Source organism: Mirounga angustirostris, unplaced genomic scaffold (assembly GCF_029215605.1).
Source record: "Mirounga angustirostris isolate CCGP_5_RB_7025 unplaced genomic scaffold, mMirAng1.0.hap1 SCAF_9, whole genome shotgun sequence".
Taxonomy (NCBI): Eukaryota; Metazoa; Chordata; class Mammalia; order Carnivora; family Phocidae; genus Mirounga; species Mirounga angustirostris.
Window position 1 is genome coordinate 2,249,115 of NW_026991717.1, and position 17,194 is coordinate 2,266,308.

Here is a 17,194-nt window from a genome sequence, read left to right on the forward strand (position 1 = left end):
GCTCCCCCGGGGCAGCCGGCTGGGGGACGGTGGCCTGTGAACACGGCAACAGGACAGATCCGCTGGCTGTGGGGTTTCATGAAGGTCCTGCTACGGGCTCCACAGTGCGGGGAAGAGGCGGTGGGAATTCAGCTCTCAGTCGGCCCCGCGCACTCCGGAGGGTGGATCAGTCCCTCCGTCTCCCACTCCCCGCGCCCCCCCCAGGGGCAGCCTGGAGGTGTGAGGCAGTGGCGGGAGCCCGGGCTCCTGTCTTCCCCGGGGACAGCGTGGGGGGCACCTGCATCGGCCACTCGGGCCACACCAGTCCCTGCCACGTGCCAGGGGCTGTGCGAAGCTCATTCCCTGGATTGGCGTGGTCAGCAAGCGTGGCTACCTTCGAGACACTTGCTAGCAAGAGCTCGATTTTACGGAAGGAGAGCCTGAGATCCAGGGGGCGTGACTGACGTGCGCAGGGACTCACAGCCATCATCTGAGTCGGGATCAAGAGCCACGGTCCTCTGCCGCCTCTCCCCGACCTCTCCCGCCGTGTTCGAGGGGACCGTGGGTCCCTGGGGAAGGCCCTCTGGTCAGCGTTCTGCCTATTCCCCATAGTTTTAGGGGGCACCGACCCCCAAAATGCACAAGCTACGAGGGGCGGCTGGGCGTCAGGGGACGTGTGCCCGGATGGGGAGGCCTGGTGTCCTGGCCCTGCCGGCGCCGTGGACACCCCAAGAAGCAAAGGGGGAGGTGGAGGGCGGTGGGGAAGACCGCACCGGGAAGGAGCCCCTGGAGCAGGATCTGGAAGCACAAAGCCGTCTGCTGCCCAGACGAGGCGGCCCGGCCGGAGGGGCAGCTAGGCAGAAGCAAGGCTCGTTCAGGGAGGGCTGGTGCTCTGCTCGAGCTGCAGCAGAAGAGGGTGTGGGGCGATGACGCATAAGCCCACAGAGCCTGGGGTTTTGCCCTGTCGGTCCTGCAGGCTGGGAGACGGCAGCTGAGCCCCTCAAAGCTGCACGGGAGCTCCTCTCCTGTGTCTTGGGCCGGCAGCACTGAGCCCGCGCTCTCTGCATAAACTCTTCCATCACGTGCTCAAGCCTCGGGGGGCCATCCCTTCGGGAAGCGTGCTCCATGCTGGGCCTCCGGGGACCCAGCTCCTCGGGCACGTGTCCCTTGCGTTGGCTGGTTCCTGGGCACCGCTGAGCTGCCTCTGGGGCACCAGTCGCCCGGTCTTCCTTCTGCACCCCACGAACAGTGGGAGGTGGCCTTGCTTAGTTGAGGAAGCCTTTGAAGCTTTACTGGCTGCTGCCCGCTGTCCATCGGGGTGTCCGCTCGTAAGGAAAGGAAGGTCTGCATCCAGCGCACGTAGCAGCACGAGGCCGGGCAGACCAGGGGCTTTGTCATCAATTCTCCATGTATCCGTTGCTGGAAGGAGGGCGTTTAAAGCCGGTGAGCAGGGGAGTCTCCTTCCTCACCAGCGATCACATGCTGCTCTGGGTGCAGCTTTCTGTCTCCCCTCCCCGCCCTGCGCTGTGTTGCTCAGAACCCCACGCAAAGCTCTTTGTGCAAGAGACTCTACTCCCCGCCCCCACCTGCAAGGCCACGCATCTGTGACAGTGACGGCCACAGAGCTGATGGGCCGGAGGCCAGCCAGGGACTGAGGGGGAGGCTTCCACATGGGCAGCCAGAGGGGACCCTGCATCTGGACCCTAAAACCGTGAAGCCACGAGGCTCTGTGACCTGAGCCACAAGCCACAGGGGGTAAGGGAGCCAGCAGTCTGCAGAGCGAACTTGTTTCAAACGCTCCTCCGGGCAATGTCAGACTGTGGACGGAACCCGAGTCTTCACAGCCCTGCCCCACCCCCAGCCTGGCGTCCGTGCCTGGCCCCTCTGGCTTTGGAGATCTCTGGGCCTGATAGTAAAGCATAGTGAATAGACTCTCTGTAAAGCGAGATTTCCTAATACTTTTAAAGCAGGGCTCTGGGGTACACAGAGGAACGGCCCCACAGACGCCCACGGGCTAGTCCTCTGCACGTGAGAATGTCCGCTCGCGCGGCAGAAGGGACTTGGTGGGTGCGATTGAGTTAAGGCTCAGGAGATGGGGGATTATTCTGGGTCCCCGGGGTGGCCTAGTGTCATCACAGGTCCTCAGAGGGGACGCAGGAGGTCAGAGTCCGAGGAGAAGGTGACATACGACACAGCCGGCGTCAGAGTGAAGTCCGCCCGTTGAGGGAGGAGGAAGGGGCCTCCAGCCAAGGAGCACAGGGCGCTGCTGGAATCTGCAAACGGCCAGGACGGTTCCGCCTGGCGCCTCCCGAGGGAACCAGCCCTGCCCCACCCAACTGCCGACCCGGGGCCCTGACCGCCGACCCCGGGGCCCCAACCGCCGACCTGGGGCCCTGACCGCCAACCTGGGGCCCTGACCGTGCACTCTGGCCTCTGAGATGTGAGGCAAGACGTTTCTGCTGAGTTAAGCCAGTCAGTGGGTGGCAGTTTGTTGCAGTGGCCCTGGGAGCTCATGGTGATGCCAAAGGGGTGTCTTGTCAGCTTTGCCCCACACCAGTTTCACGTCCTGAACTAACGAGCTTCCAGAAACTGCCATCTCCCCGAGCCTGCAGAATCGCAAACCGCAGCCCCCGAGGTCCCACAGCCCCCACAGGATGCGAGCTGTGCCTCGTGAAGGAGCGGGCAGGGGCGGTCCCCGTCAGGGCGCGGCTCAGGCCCATCACAGGCCCGGCCAGCTGTGCCGTGGGCTGACACCCGAGCCCCGTCGCTCAAGCCAGGGCCGCAGTGAAAGCCAAGCAGCACCTGCTGTGTGGTGCAGGCTGCAAATCCACACGAGAGGCCGTGCTCTGGAGCTGTGTCCTCGAACGGAGGAGAAAGCCCTGCTAGCCAGGTCAGCTGTCCCAGTGACGAGCTGGGTGCAGAGGCAGGCCGAGATCTCTCTATTCCACGGAAGAATCTGGGGTTGGAGTGGGGGCGGGCGGATTGGGGACCACGAGGCAGTCCCCAAGTTCCAAGCCCCTGCCCCCCGCACCTTCCCTGGGGTGCACCTGCCGTCCGGGAGGAGGATGAGGCTGGAGGGGAAGTAAGTGGATTTGAGCAGACCGAGGGAGCGGGGCAGGTATGGGTCACTGGTTCAGGGACTCGAGTGGCACGAAGGGGACTGACATTAGCTACGAGGGTAGCTGAGTTGGGCAGAAAGGTCTTCTAAGAATTTTTTTAAGGATAGGAGGTCTGGATGAGTTTGGAAGCAGAACATAAGGAACCCACACGAAGGAAGAAGAGAAGTTACGGGAGTCCAGGAAGCTAAGACTGTAGGAAGGGATGGCGTCAGGAGTACAAGGGAGAGAACACCCTGTCCTCGGGGCTGGCCCACCAGGGCACAGCCACATTCCGGTCCTGGGGAAGGAGTGAGAGCAGGGGCCGCCCACGGCTTCTGCTCATCCTGTGTCCACACCAACAGGGAGTCTGAGAAGCGTGGTTCTCCTGGGGAGCATACGTCGAGCTCAAACCAGCAAGCAAAAGGGGGGACTGATACTGGGGGACAAATAGTCATTTCTGCATGGGCTTCAGATGTGAGTCCGCATGGCTGTGAATCCTAGCTCTTCTTTCAGGCCAGGAAAGAAGAGCCTGCATGGGCTTCCTTCTTCTGTAACATGGGACCGGGGGAGCCCCGGGGACCACCGTGCACACAGGTGCAGTGATATGTAAGCAGCAGTGGATTTCCCACCCACCCCTTTCTGCCCTAGGGAAGCCTCTGTACCTGCACATCGGGGAGGAGATAGACGGTGTGGACATGCGGGCCGAGGTCGGGCTCCTGAGCCGGAACATCGTGGTGATGGGGGAGATGGAGGACAGATGTTACCCTTACAACAACCACGTCTGCAACTTCTTCGACTTCGACACCTTCGGGGGCCACATCAAGGTATGGGTCTGCCCGACCGGGAGCATTCCCGCGCTGCCAGCCTGGCAGGGACCCTGGCTGGGGAGGGCACGGGAGCAGGAAGTAGGACCAAGGGCAGGGACTTCCTGGAAGGCGGACCCCTGCTGTCCAGCGTGCTGTTCTGGCTGCCGACCCCTGGCCAGAAGACAGGAGGGGGCCACCTTGGGGACGGCTGTCCACTCCCCGGTCACATGCCACCCTGGGCTCCCTGCCTGCACGGCTTCCAGCCCCCGTCCCTGCTCTCACTCCCTTTCTCCAACGCCTCACCCCGGTCGTTTCCCAGAAGAGCTGACATTTCACCCACACAAGTCACGCTTACAATAGACCCATGAAAACCCAGACACGCGAGCAGGCAGGGGAGACAAGCTGGACATCGGAGCGTCTACCAAAAGATGGAGGCAAAGAGGGACCTGGCTCGCAGCGGAGTTCTGCTGCCCAGGGAAGAGCGGCGGTCAGCGGTGTGCGGTCAGCGGTCCGCGAGAGCTCCCGGCTTCCTAGCATGGGGCTTACGGGGGAACTCTGTCTGCATCCCATCTAAAGAGCCGTTACCCGGCATACTGAACATCACAACGCCCCAAAGCTGTTCGTGCGGCTGTCGCTTTCAATGACTGGCGCTGGGTGGCCCCGTATCACACGTGGGCTCCCAGCATCCACAGCCCCTGCTCGCTCAGCAGGGCTCCCCATTCACTGTAGGCTCCAGAAGCGCTCGCTCGTGTTTCCGGTCAGGCTCTGGGGGTGAGGGGGGCCAGGGCTTGTGCAGAGACTCATCAGAGAGACCAGAGCCCGTTTCCAATTCTGAGAGCAATCCCCGAGCCATCAGTGTCCCCTTCCCGCTTTGCCCAAACGAGGCCTCAGGATGCCCCTTCCTGAGTGGCATTCCACTTGACAGACCTGCTCTGGGAGGACTGTTAGCATGTCCTTAAGATCTGTCTACTCCAGGAGCAGCCGGCTGAGCCCCGCTTCTGACAAGAGTCATTTCCACAGTGTGCTTTTACAGTGGGTTCCTGGAGTGTAGACATCCACGGTGGTGCACACAGAGCGTCCCACAGCTCGCCCACACTACCGGGGTCAGGGGCTGATGGAGAGTCCTGGCTCAGTGTCCCCGTCCTTCCACCAGGAGGGCCTGCAGACCATGGGCAGAGCACAGGCTTCTTCTGCCCCTGGATTCCCATCATCCTGGGGCCGGCCTCGGGCCAGCCTCGCCACCGCATATCTCGGGGTTCCCCCTTCCTTGTGACACTTAGCAACTTAGGAGGGAGGGCGGGAGTGGAGGCCAGCCCCGCTGTTCCAAGCCGTTCACCATCTTGTAACATCCGTGTGTTATCCAAAGCGCCTCGGCGCCTGGGCGGTGAGAGGGCCGGGGCTTTAACCCGTCTGCAGGGCATATGTTGGATTCACTGTGTGGCCGAGGCAGGGATCAGTGAGGCACTTCGCATGTTTGGGACCCGGCCCCGGCAAGGGGGCCGGGGGCACCTCGCCCACCCTTCTGACCCTCGCCTCCCCTCTTGCAGTTTGCACTGGGCTTTAAGGCTGTGCACCTGGAGGGTGTGGAGCTGAAGCACATGGGACAACAGCTGGTGGGCCAGTACCCCATTCACTTCCACCTGGCGGGCGATGTGGACGAGAAGGGAGGCTACGACCCGCCCACGTACGTCCGCGAGCTCTCCATCCACCACACGTTTTCTCGCTGTGTCACCGTGCATGGCTCCAATGGCTTGTTGGTGAGTGCCTCCTCCCCGGGGAAGCAGAGGGACCGTCACTGTCCCGTCCTCCAGTCCCCTGCCTCCAAACTGTCAGTGCTGGGCGGGTGTCTGGATCTGGACATTTAGTCCGGGGCCATCGGGGGTTGAACCATCCTTGGCCTCGAGTTTAGAATGCTGTCAGTCGTGAGCAGGAAAGAGAAGAGAGGGCAGGCGTGTGCGGTGCCTCTTTGGAGAGATGGGCAGGCCGAGGATCTTTCCGTGGCTGTGTGGCAAGACAGATCCGCTAGCGCAGACAAGGGCTCTTGCCAGACTCTGCACCGTTGCCTCCGTCCCACAGACCTGTGGTGGCCGCAGGGGGCCTTTGCTCTTCCTGCACCAAGCATCCTCCAGAGCGGACACTGCCGGGAGGAATGGCTTCGTTCCAAGGAGGCATACGTGCCAGAGGCTGGTCTGGGTTTGCCCAGCTGGTTTTGACACTAAACTGATTCTTATTTAAATGAACTAACCTATGGCGCCCAGGTGGCTCAGTCAGTTGAGTGTCGGACTCTCAGTTTCGGCTCAGGTCATGATCTCAGGGTCCTGGGATCGAGCCCCGTGTCGGGTGCTTAGCAGGGAGACTGCTGGAGATTCTCTCCCCCTCTCCGCCCCCCAACCCTCTCCCCTCACCTCCCTCCCTGGCACTCTCTCGCTCACGCTCTCCCACTCTCTGAAAAGAAAATAGATAAATGTACTAAACTTATATCCTCTAGAAACTTTAAAAACCGGATATTATAAGCTGAAGAATCCAGATTGTGTTTTGTTTGGCTTAGGAAGTGTTTATAGAAACATTCGATCATCTTTACACTAAACTGATAATTTTACACTAAACCAACCTTTCTTTAAACAGACTGAACTTACATCCTACATGAACTTTAAAGCCGGATGTCACAGATGGGCCCCCTGCATGTGGAACCCAGTGACGGGATGTGTTTTGTTTGGCTTAAATGGTGTTTAAAGAAACATCTGAATTAGGTTCCGTCATTTAAAAATTAAGTGATTTCACACAGAAATCTGGGTTCTTGGCTTCTCTGGGAACGTGGTCCGAGGTGGCGGGTCAGACCCACACTGCTGCGTGGCCCAGGGCGCTGGGGTGGGGGGTGTCCTCTACTTCTTCACAGACCCACCGAGGGGACGGGAGAGTATGGGCCCTGCGGCCTCGTCTGGAAGCACATGGGTTCAAGAGCTTGGCCCACAGCCTGTGAGCTGTGGGCTTCGTGCAAATTGTTTGCCATCCGCAAACCTCCGTCGTCCTCCGCGGCCGAGTGGGGAAATCGCAGCAAACACGGGGGGCTGTGAGGTGCAGGTGCCCTGAGGGAGCCCCGGACCCGGCGCCCGACTTGCCAGCTCACGTGGCAGCGCTGCCCAGGAACCAGGGCCGGTTCTCCGTGGCAGGCGGCAGGAGGGCTGTGGCTGGAACGGTTGCTGAACGTGGGCCTGTTTTCTGGCTCAGGGAAGAAGAAAGGAGAACGTGCTGTCCCGGAAGCAGAAAGACAGTAAGAGTCACGATAAGTGGGAAATGTCAGGAACGCGGTAGCAGACACAGCGTGGCTCGGGTCTGGGCTTCCGTCTGGCTTCTGCCACGGACCCGTCGTGGGACGTGGGCCGGTCACTTTCCCTCTCACGCCTCTGTTTCCTCTTCTGTAAAACAGGGAGGACAGCAGTATGTCTGCCACGTGGTTGTTACAAGACGTGAGCACAGGATGTGGAAAGTGTGGCACACGTGTGGCCCCGGGGGCAGGTGTGGTCTCTTCTGCTTGTCCACGCGGCTTGCCGAACGAACGCAACGCAGGGACTCTGGGGCGCCTGAGCTCGGAACGTGGGGTAAAAAGAACAGTGTAGAATTAGGAAAGATGACAAGCCTGAGTCCGAGGAGCTCTACTCGCTTTAAGCATTCGTTCTAAAGTTCTGGGCTTAATTTAGCTTCAATTCCCCTACGCTTCGCGCCACCGAAGAGAAAGATGTTGACTCCCAGCAGCCGGGTCGGTGTGAGCGGAGGCCGTTCTGCATCTCAGGGCAGTTGTGCACATAACACACACGCGTGCACACGCACATGCACACGCATGCACACACGTGCACACGCGCGCGTGCATACCGTGGACACACGGCTGTTCGTGCATTCGGTTTCGTCATGTGTGGTGCCCGGCATGACAAGCAGATCTCACGGTTGTTCAGTTAGAATCCAAGAATGAGAAGGGCTTGGCCACGCTGGTCACAGTGCGCCTGAGCCGCGAGCCCGGGCCTCGGCCGGAGGAAGGGGCTCCCACAGGAGCGAGCGGCCCAGCGCGATGCAGGCAGGCGGGGGCTTGAGCGAGCACGGCCCAGGAGCGGCCCTCGGAACCCGCTCATTCGGAGCCGCTAGACGGGCCAGTCGCACCCACACCAGACAGACTTGGAGCCAGAGACTTGGACAAGCTCTCGCAACCAGGGGGCCCTGGCAGTCCTGCATGTGCCAAGGCCGTTGTTCTGTCCGGCCCCAAGGGATGGCGGCCACCAGACTGGGAGGGAACACACGTCAGCTCCCTGGGCGCCATCCAGACGCCAGGCAGCCTCGCACAGGCCTGGCCGAGGGGCCGGCAGCAGCCTCATCCCGGTGGCCACGGAGGGCTCCAGCCGCACTCGGCTCGCGTCCCTGCTGGACGGCCAGGCTGGTGGGTGAGGGTCTGGAGCCCAGAGACCTGTGAGACACCAAACTGGCATGACTTAGCATCTGGATGAAGCGCAGGCCTCGGATTCCCCGAGCCGAAGAGGCAGCAGGACAACGGAGTGCATTCCGCGTCCTCCCCCGAGCGCCACAGGCCGTGGGGCGCTGGGGGTTCGGATGGGCGCCGCCCCCGTAGGCCCTGCACCATGGGGGGCAGCAGGGCCACCCCGGGAGCTGGGCTCCGCATCGCTAGTTGGTATTTGCTCCCTTCATTCTGGCTTGAAGGACCTACCAGTGGCCGGGGCTCTAACGTGTTTGGAAAGATGTTTTTAGCTGACGGGATGAAAGGAGGCCAAATACAGACAGACACTGGATTCTCACTTAGGCTGCAGAGGCCACTCGGTAGCATCGTGGAGGCCTTTACCCTCAGGCCGTCCCAGATCTGGACACGCCCGAGACCCTGGACATCCGTCCACACGTGGGCTTCCCCGCCCACCGCCTGCAGACAGACTCTGGTGCCCTCGTCCTCAGAAGACAGCTTCTGCCCGCGCCCCCCCCGACCCCGGGCTCCTCCCCATTCTTGGCCACCTGCTTCTGGAAAGGGCAGTGTGGACTTGATGTTCCCGCCAACACCTGCTTCTCATTCCCCTCCTAACCGATGAGCACACGGGCCTCTCCACATCTGCTCCCTGAGCCCAGAGGATGCTCTTAGGAATCGCCGCACACACCATGAGCTCCTGCTCAACAAACCCACCGCCCCCTCCTCCCCGGACTCCTTGCTCGCTCAAACCGGGCCTGCAGGCATCCGCAGAGCCGCCAGCTTGGGAGGACAGAGTCAGAGCAAACCTGCGTTCTAACGATCCAAACTTACGGAGCCTCGGTTTCCCCACCGCACAAAGTGAGGGTGAGGACACAGCCCATTGCCAAGGCTTTGGGGGAGGATGAAGCCAGGGACGCATGTGGCCAACTCAGCATCAGCAGGCCGTATACGGTCATGGGGCCTCTGTGTACTGCGCCCTGGGTAAGCCTCCCTGCTTCCACGACACGGTAATGGGTCCCCCACCCCCCCGACACACACACAGAGCAGCCTCGGGAGCTCGGCAAACGCTGCGTACGTGTCCTCCCTCCTGTCCCGCACACTCCCCGTGCATGCTGACAAGGTCAAGGCCTGCGGTAAAACCACACCGAATGCTGGTTATCCTGGTGATGCCAAGACCCTGGTGATGCCAAGACCCGGAGCTGAGTCGGGCGATGTCTGTCGTGATACCAGCACGGGAGCCCCAGGATGCTGGCAGTTGCGGGGTGAAGCTGGCCCTCAGAGGAAGGCTCTCCCGCCCATCCCCTGCAGGCGGGGCAGCTGGGGGCCTACGGCGGGCTCCCACTGCCCCTCAGTGTGTGTTTCTGAGCTCTGGGGCAGGACACAGGGGACCACCTGCCTGTTCTCTGCTGGAAACAATCCGTTCCAGAGCTTTCGAGGAAGGTACAAAGACACCAACGTGGATTCTGTTTGTTTCCCCCGCTCCGTTCCATTTTCAGGGCAAGGAGAGGGGGTGGGAGAAGAAAACCCGTCCTTTCCTTCTTCCCCCCCAGGACACTGGTGCAAATGCATCCAGCGCTCTGTGCGGCTCCCGGGGGCCCCACACCTGGCTACGGCCCCCCACCATCCAGCCTCAGGAAGATGCCCGTCCCGCTGCTTTCTCCTGCCCTTGGCTGCGCCCCCTGGGTGCATATGGCGGGAGCCCAGCTCCCTCTGTCCCCGCCCCAGCTCTGGGAACCAGGGGCCAGGATCTGTTTGCCCCTTCTCCCGGTTTCTGGAATTCAGTCTCACCAGCTTCTTGATTCCTGTAACTGCTCCCAGTTCTCCTTCCCGCCTGAGCCCCCGGGAGGAACCCAGACGGTGGTGCTTGCTTTCCCCAAAAGTGTCCCAGGCCGGGGCTCCTGCTGGTGGATCGGGGAAGGGATGTGCCGGGGAAGAGGGCGGGCGCACCACCCATCAGCTCCGGGAACAACTGGAAATGGGCACCAGGCCCCTCTTTCCCTGGCTCCCTTCCCGCTCGCGCCTCTCCGGGGCTGCCTCCGGGACTCGGTCCTTCCCGACGGGGGGAGCGCGACCTGGTTCTCTGCCGCCTTTCCCGGCTTCTGTCTGCGCCATCAAATACGCCTTAAGACTCTGCAAAAATAGGCTCTTTTCTTCAGCGGCTCAAAAAACACAAAATAAGTGGTAGAAGCCTGGAAATTACAGTCTTTCTTTCAATCTGATTGTATTTGGGGTCATGCTTCTCCCTAGCAGGAATGGTATCATAGCCGCCCTAGAAGGCGGAATCGGGCAGGGCCGATTTCTGTTCGTATTTGCTTGTCTTAAGCAGCAGTTTCTTCTTCTTGCTGATGCAGGTTGATTTGCATGGAATGTTCCACTTTATACCTGCTTTCGCAGCTTCGTTTCTAACGGCACCCCTCCTTTGCTCTAAAAAAATGTCCTGGTTCAGACAATAAATTAAATGGTCGTTTTAGATGAAACAGTCCCTGAGGGCTGAGAAATTTCCTCCTTTGTAATCTCATGCCTAGACCCCTGCTAACAATGGCAGAAGACTTAGAACAGCCTTTAGGAATGACTTTTAGGACTGACAACCATCAGCAGGGGTGATGTGCAGAAGAAGGAAGGGAAAGATGTGATTTGTGCATGAGAACGGGGCGGGAGCTCCAGGTTAGCACGCCCAGGGACTTGGCAGCCATCTGCAAACCTGTATTATGTGTCTGGGTGTGCAACTACAATGTAGTGATTTATCTGTCTGTCTGTCTGTCTTTCTGTCTCAAGCTGTGTCACAGTGTAAATATTCAACTCTGGGAAATGTTCTAAGGCAGAATGATCAGAAACCTAAGAGCCAGATTTTAGAAGGCACCTGTCTGCCGAGGGACACCTGGGCGAGGCCCAGCAAGTTGGTGGCTGAGCTGAGACTTGAACTTGTATCTTCGGCTCCCCACCCAGCAGTTCCCCCTCCCTCTACCTCACCGTGCTGTCTCCCTTCCACTCCCCACGCCATCCTCACCCACCCCGATGAGAAGGAAGAAATGCAGCACGAGATGAGAGGGCTGGTTTTCTGTTTGGGGTTGTTGACAACAGATGAGCACGAAAGTTATAGAATCAGGTGGATGGAGAATCGGGTTTCGGCTCTGTCCCTGAACAGAAGGCGAAAGGGAATGATTAAGAATTAAACGAGGTAATGTCTGTAACAGATCTGACACCCAACAAATACTAGTACTTATTATTCCTTTCGATGGGGATTTTTCTCTCCAGAGCACACCTCAAGGGTCTTGGATGGAGGGAATTTCTCCCTGGGGTGTTGGTTAGAATAAGAATGTCCCTGATTCATCTTTTATTCACTTGCCTTCAAAGAAGGGCCACGCAGGGTGTGATCGGACAGTGGGGTAAGTGGTGCTTAGGATTTTGAAAGAGCCTTGGGCAGGAGGCCTGGGTCTGAATGTGGCTCCACCTCTAGGTTTGTGAGCTTGCTGGGACACCCCACGCCCCTTCTCTGGGCGTCAGTGTCCTCCTCTGTAAGTGGCGGCATGGGACTTGCCCAAAGCCACCCCTGTCGGCCCCAGCAGCCCCGCTTCCTCCCTTCTCTTTCCGGGCTATTTATAACCAGCTGTCCTAGCTCACTGGGACGAAAGGAAGCTGCCACATCGGATGACCTTGGTGTTTACTGCACTGCTTGGTGAGGGACTGAATAGCACTCAAGATCACGCCCTTGCCAATGACCAAAGATTAGGGAGGGATGTAGAGGAACAGAGCTGGCCCGGAACAGGGCAGCCAGTGTGTGTGGATCCTCCCTTGTGGGGTGAATGGACACAATGAGAAAGCGGGGGTCCCAGCCCTGCCTGCCTTTGAACACATGGGTTGTGCGACCTTGAGCAAACCACTTAACTTCCTTCAGTCTCATTTTCCTTAGCTCTTACAACAAAACAAAGCAAAAAACCAAAACCAAGTGTTCTAGAAATGTGTAAGACTTCAGCAAGATGAAAAGGACATGGAGGGTCCCGGCTCCGGATGCTTCCAGAGAGTGACTGCCCGGATGCTGGAGTAGGCAGGCTCTGTCCTAGGAAAGAGCCGGGGGAGTTGGGGCGTTCACCCTGGACGTGTGCACCCCAACCAGAGGGCACGGTATCACCCCCAAGCCGGGGGGATATTTGGCAGCGAGTGTCTGAGACATTTTTGTTGTCCCACTGAGGAGGCGTGCTGACATGTGGGGAGGGCAGAAGCCGGGACGCCGCTAAACACCCCACAAGGGACGGGCCGGGCGGCCCCTCGAAGTGTTAATGGTACTGAAGGGGGAGTTGTTTCGGGATGGGGTCTGGATGCTCTGGGGCCTGGCCTGCTGGTAGGTGGGTAATCGGTGCGGGTCGAACTGTCGTAGGGGATCGGGAGCCTCTCCTCGGGGGGACGGCACTGGGCAGTCGGGCCCCAGAGTAGGGGTGTGGACGGAAGACCTCAGTTAAGAGCACCATCGTCGGTGTTCTGATGTGGACAGGCTAACTTTGAGGTGGTGAGCATCCCATCTCTGGGGCATTCAAGTGGAAGCGCCATCCCATTTGTCAGGGACGCTTGTGGGCCGTGTGGCCTCGGGCAGGGAGGCAGGGCTCCGGCCAGAGACACTGTAAGGACCTTTTAGTTCTCAGACTGCTGTGCCAGGGCCCTCCCCAAGCCTGTGGGGTTCCTCGTGGGACCCGGGGCGCCGCTGATGCCGTGTCACGTTTGCTGAATGAATGCATAAGCTCAGGAACACCTGGACGCTGGGTGAGAGGTCCCCCGGTCGTGATCCCTGCAGGTCAAGGACGTGGTGGGCTATAACTCCCTGGGCCACTGCTTCTTCACGGAAGATGGGCCAGAGGAACGGAACACCTTCGACCACTGTCTCGGCCTCCTCGTCAAGTCCGGAACGCTCCTCCCCTCCGACCGTGATAGCAAGATGTGCAAGACCATCACGGAAGACTCCTACCCGGGGTACATCCCCAAGCCCAGGCAGGATTGCAAGTAAGTGCCTCCCCCCCACCACTGCCACCCCGAGCCCCGTGCCATGAGCCACAGCAGGCCTGCGCCCCACAGGGTCCTGCGAGCAGTTGCTCACTCACCCGCCCAGCCGGGCCTCTGACCTCCGCACCCTGGGGCTTCTGAGCAGCTTCTGAGGGCTGCCTCCCAGCCCTCAACCACCCACAGCCCTCAGCCTCTCAGCCGGAGGCCACGGAGGCCACGGAGGGCCTGCTTCTCCGCTTGCCCATGGCCATCATCACGGTGCTCCTCTGAGAAGGCGCGGGCTGCCACCCGGGTGCCCCAGTGGTTACCCGCGGGCACGAGGCGTACTCCCCCACTTGGAGACAGAGACAGAGACGGGACTGCCCGTGTGATCAGTGTTCCCACGCCGGGCCTCTCCCTGAGGAACGGCCCCCTTCCGGGCCCCGGTGCCTTCTCTCTATTGTAGAGCCCGGCTCAGACTTCACCCATCAGCTGCCTCCGCCTCACGCACCCACATGCCCCTTTTAAGCCCCAGCACTTCAGGTGTTGAAATGCTCTGCGCTCGCACGAGCAAACTGGGTTTCACAGCAAACTGAGGGTTTCTCAAGCTTCTGGTAAGAGGCAAGGGAACCAGCGGCCCGTCGGGTGACGCCTGCGATCTCTGTCCCCCGCCCCCCCGCCACAGTGCAGTGTCCACCTTCTGGATGGCCAACCCCAACAACAACCTCATTAACTGTGCAGCCGCGGGATCCGAGGTGAGCAGAACCGTCCCTTCTTTGGCTGGAAGTAAAGGTGGGGGCCGGGGCTGGGCCTGGGACCCGCCAGGTCAGGCTCCGCTGGGGCGAAGGGGTCACATGGACTTGGCTTTCAGTAATGGCCCTGTCCCTTCATCATGTGGGTGATCAGGGCGCTTTACTGAAATGACTGATTATTAGACAGAGACGGGCATGGCCTGGCGCTGTGCCTCCCCACCAGCTCTGTCAGCTAAGATAGTTTAATTCTCGCACCAACCCTGCGAGGCAGGTACCCATACCTTCCATCCGCTGGGCGGGGAGGGTGACCGTGCCCAGGGGCACGCACAGGATTCAGACACGGCACCCTGTCTACACAGCCTTGCTCTCACCCACCCGTCCCTGCCACTTAGCGTCCGTGGGACCCCGAGCAGGTCAGGTGCTGTCTCTGGGCTTCAGTTTCCATAGCTGCTAAAGGAAAGGGAAAAGCCGAGAACATCCGGGACTCAAAGCCAGCCGTTTGGAACCCATGGCCAGGAGAGTAGGACCCGATGAAGGGCTGCCCCAGTCAGGGTAGACCCCACAAAGTGCATTTGCCAGGGCTTTTTACTGCCTCCCGCAGGCGCGTCCAGGGATGGGCGGTGGGGCCCTTTCGGGGCGAGTGCTAGGTCCAGCCCGAGTAGGACCCCAGCAAGGAGGAGTCTGCGGGGCTGATCTCTGTGGCTCTCCCCTTGTGCCCCCCCCAACAGGAGACCGGGTTCTGGTTCATCTTCCACCACGTGCCGACAGGCCCCTCAGTGGGAATGTACTCCCCAGGTTATTCAGAGCACATTCCACTGGGAAAATTCCTCCATAACCGAGCACATTCCAACTACCGGGTAAGTCTTTCCAGACTCTGTCCCCCTGGGCCAGCCTGTTAGTCCTCCCTCCCGGACCTGCAGATCATTTGAGCCGGGACGGCCTCCTGGCTACCGGCAGCGCCACCGCGTTCCTAGCGCCTGTCTGCGAGAAAACCAAGCAGCCTTCCTCCTCGGCTCCTGGCCGTTCTTAGCAAGAACGTCCCGTGGCTGTTCCTGCCTTGGCATCTGGTCGGAGCCAGAAGTAAGGTGCGCCTTCGCTCAGGCTGGTAGCAGGGCGGCACCTCCCGGCGGCCGCTGAGCTGGGCACGGGAGTGTCATCTGACAGTTCCCTTGGTGGGGTGGGCGCAGTGTTGACCGTGAGGGCTCAGCCTGGCCTGTAAGCTAGAGAAAATCAGGAGGCCGTTCTGAAGGAGGGTGGAGGCAACCTGAGCATCCTCCCCTCCGATCCCTTTGCTTCGTTCCTGGGAAGTGGGGTGCTCCATCCATGCAGAGCCAAGAGGGCAGGTGGAAAACAGAAGCCCCTCAGTCCAGTACCACACTAGGTGCTGGGGACTCCAGGTGAGCCGAGGACGCCCACCCAGGACTGCAGCTAGGCCAGGGCCATGGGACGCGGAGCTGAGGAGCCAGGCAGAGACCAGAGGTGCCGCCTGGGGGGCAGAGGTGGCCTTGGGGGCGCTGGCCCAGTGCCCAGGGCCCAGTGTGTCCAGGCTGATCTTCTGGTCCAGTCCCTGCTGGGACAGATGAGGAAGCTGGAGGGGAACGGATACATGAGGATTAAAAGAAAAAAGCTCAAGCAGGGGGAAGTCTGTGAAGAAGAGAGATCCTCTCTGACCCAGCCCTGCTTATACCTGAGGTGGGGCGGGAGGGGGGCCTGCAGGGAGTGCGGGGCAGCGTGGCGGGCGGGACACCAGGCAGCACTATGTCCCAGAGGCCGAGCAGGAAGGGTCTCTGGGGGCAGAGGGTAGAGACAAGGAGGAGCGGTGTCCCCTTGGCAGAGCGGGGTTTCTGAGGCTGTTGTGGACCATATAAGAGCAGCACAGAGGTGCAGGGTGGGGGGTGGATGGGGCGGCAGCCGAGCAGTGGACAGGCTGTGTTGGCTGCTTGTCGGGACCCCTTCCTTGAGAAGCCTTCTCCTGAGCTGGGAGCTGGGCTAGGTAGTGCCTGGATCAGAGACCTTAAAAGAGGGGGGCTGTGCACGGGACAGAATGTAGGCAGGACGGGCACAGGTGGAGGGACGGGCAGGGTGAGGAGGGAGTGAGCAGGAACCCTGAGCTGCACTGATTGGATGGAGCCCTGGGCTTGGTGCCCTCCCCCCCGCCCCCCATGAGCCCCGCCCCTGCAACCAGTGGGTGAAGGTCCTGTCTGGGGTGAGGGTCCTGGTCTGGGGCAGTCGTCTGGGGCCAGCACGGAGCCTCCCGAGTCCTCTGAAATCAGTGTTCTTAGCCCGTCTTAACGGAGGCCACAGCTGGGGCTTGGGGACTGAAGGTCATGGCCCGTGAGCAAGCAGCTGGGGATCTAGCCCCTCATCTTCCGACCCACGTCACCCCGACTTAAGAACGCACTAGCCAGAGTGGCCTCTGGTTCCTGGAGAAGGGAGCCTGGGTCTGGGCCTTCCCAGGAGGCCAAGAGTCCCCTCACTGGGAGGCCCTGACTTCCGCACGGGCGCCCAGGGCTGACCACGTAAACACCTTCAGAGCCAAACAGGAATGTGAGGTTCTGCCCTCGAGTCAGAGGAGCCCAGGCAGGACTGTGGGAGGATCCCAGACCCCCGCCCCAGGGTGGAGACGAGATATAAGTTCAGCAGTTCCTCCAAGTCACCGCAGACACATTTCCCTCGCCCTTGTCGTGGGGCCTGGGCTTGTAACTGCCCAGAGCAAGGCGAGCTCTGGGCACAGACTTAGCTGCGTGGCCCTAGACAAGACACGTAACCCTCCAGACGTCAGCTTCCTGATACACACCTCCGGGGGGACACCTTATTCCAGATTCACTCTGAACAATGCAGAGCAATACAGGCTCCTCACCTCCCTCACTGCAGACCCCTTACCTCCGTTAATGCGTCCTAACAGCACAGCTGATTTTACTGGAGCGTGTAAGAGTGTGCGGTGAGGCTGGGCATGAGGAGGTGCCTGCAGCCTGGGAGTGGAAGGGACCGTGTCCCTGACTGTTCCCTCCCCACAGGCTGGCATGATCATAGACAACGGGGTCAAGACTACCGAGGCCTCCGCCAAGGACAAGCGGCCCTTCCTCTCTATCATCTCTGCCAGGTAGTCACCCCCTGGGAACGCACACG

The 17,194-nt window shown here is 60.5% G+C and overlaps 1 protein-coding gene across 3 annotated transcripts in view; it reads left to right on the forward strand.

Moving 5' to 3' along the window:
- CEMIP (cell migration inducing hyaluronidase 1) overlaps positions 1-17,194 on the forward strand; it is a 135,590-nt gene that overhangs the window by 98,006 nt on the left and 20,390 nt on the right. For all 3 annotated transcript variants that reach the window (XM_045899302.3, XM_064569788.1, XM_064569787.1), the window contains exons 12-17: positions 3,726-3,901; positions 5,431-5,640; positions 13,129-13,334; positions 13,999-14,068; positions 14,794-14,922; positions 17,083-17,168. In XM_045899302.3, coding sequence (XP_045755258.1) covers positions 3,726-3,901; positions 5,431-5,640; positions 13,129-13,334; positions 13,999-14,068; positions 14,794-14,922; positions 17,083-17,168 — 877 coding nt within the window. The remainder of the gene's footprint in view (positions 1-3,725; positions 3,902-5,430; positions 5,641-13,128; positions 13,335-13,998; positions 14,069-14,793; positions 14,923-17,082; positions 17,169-17,194) is intronic.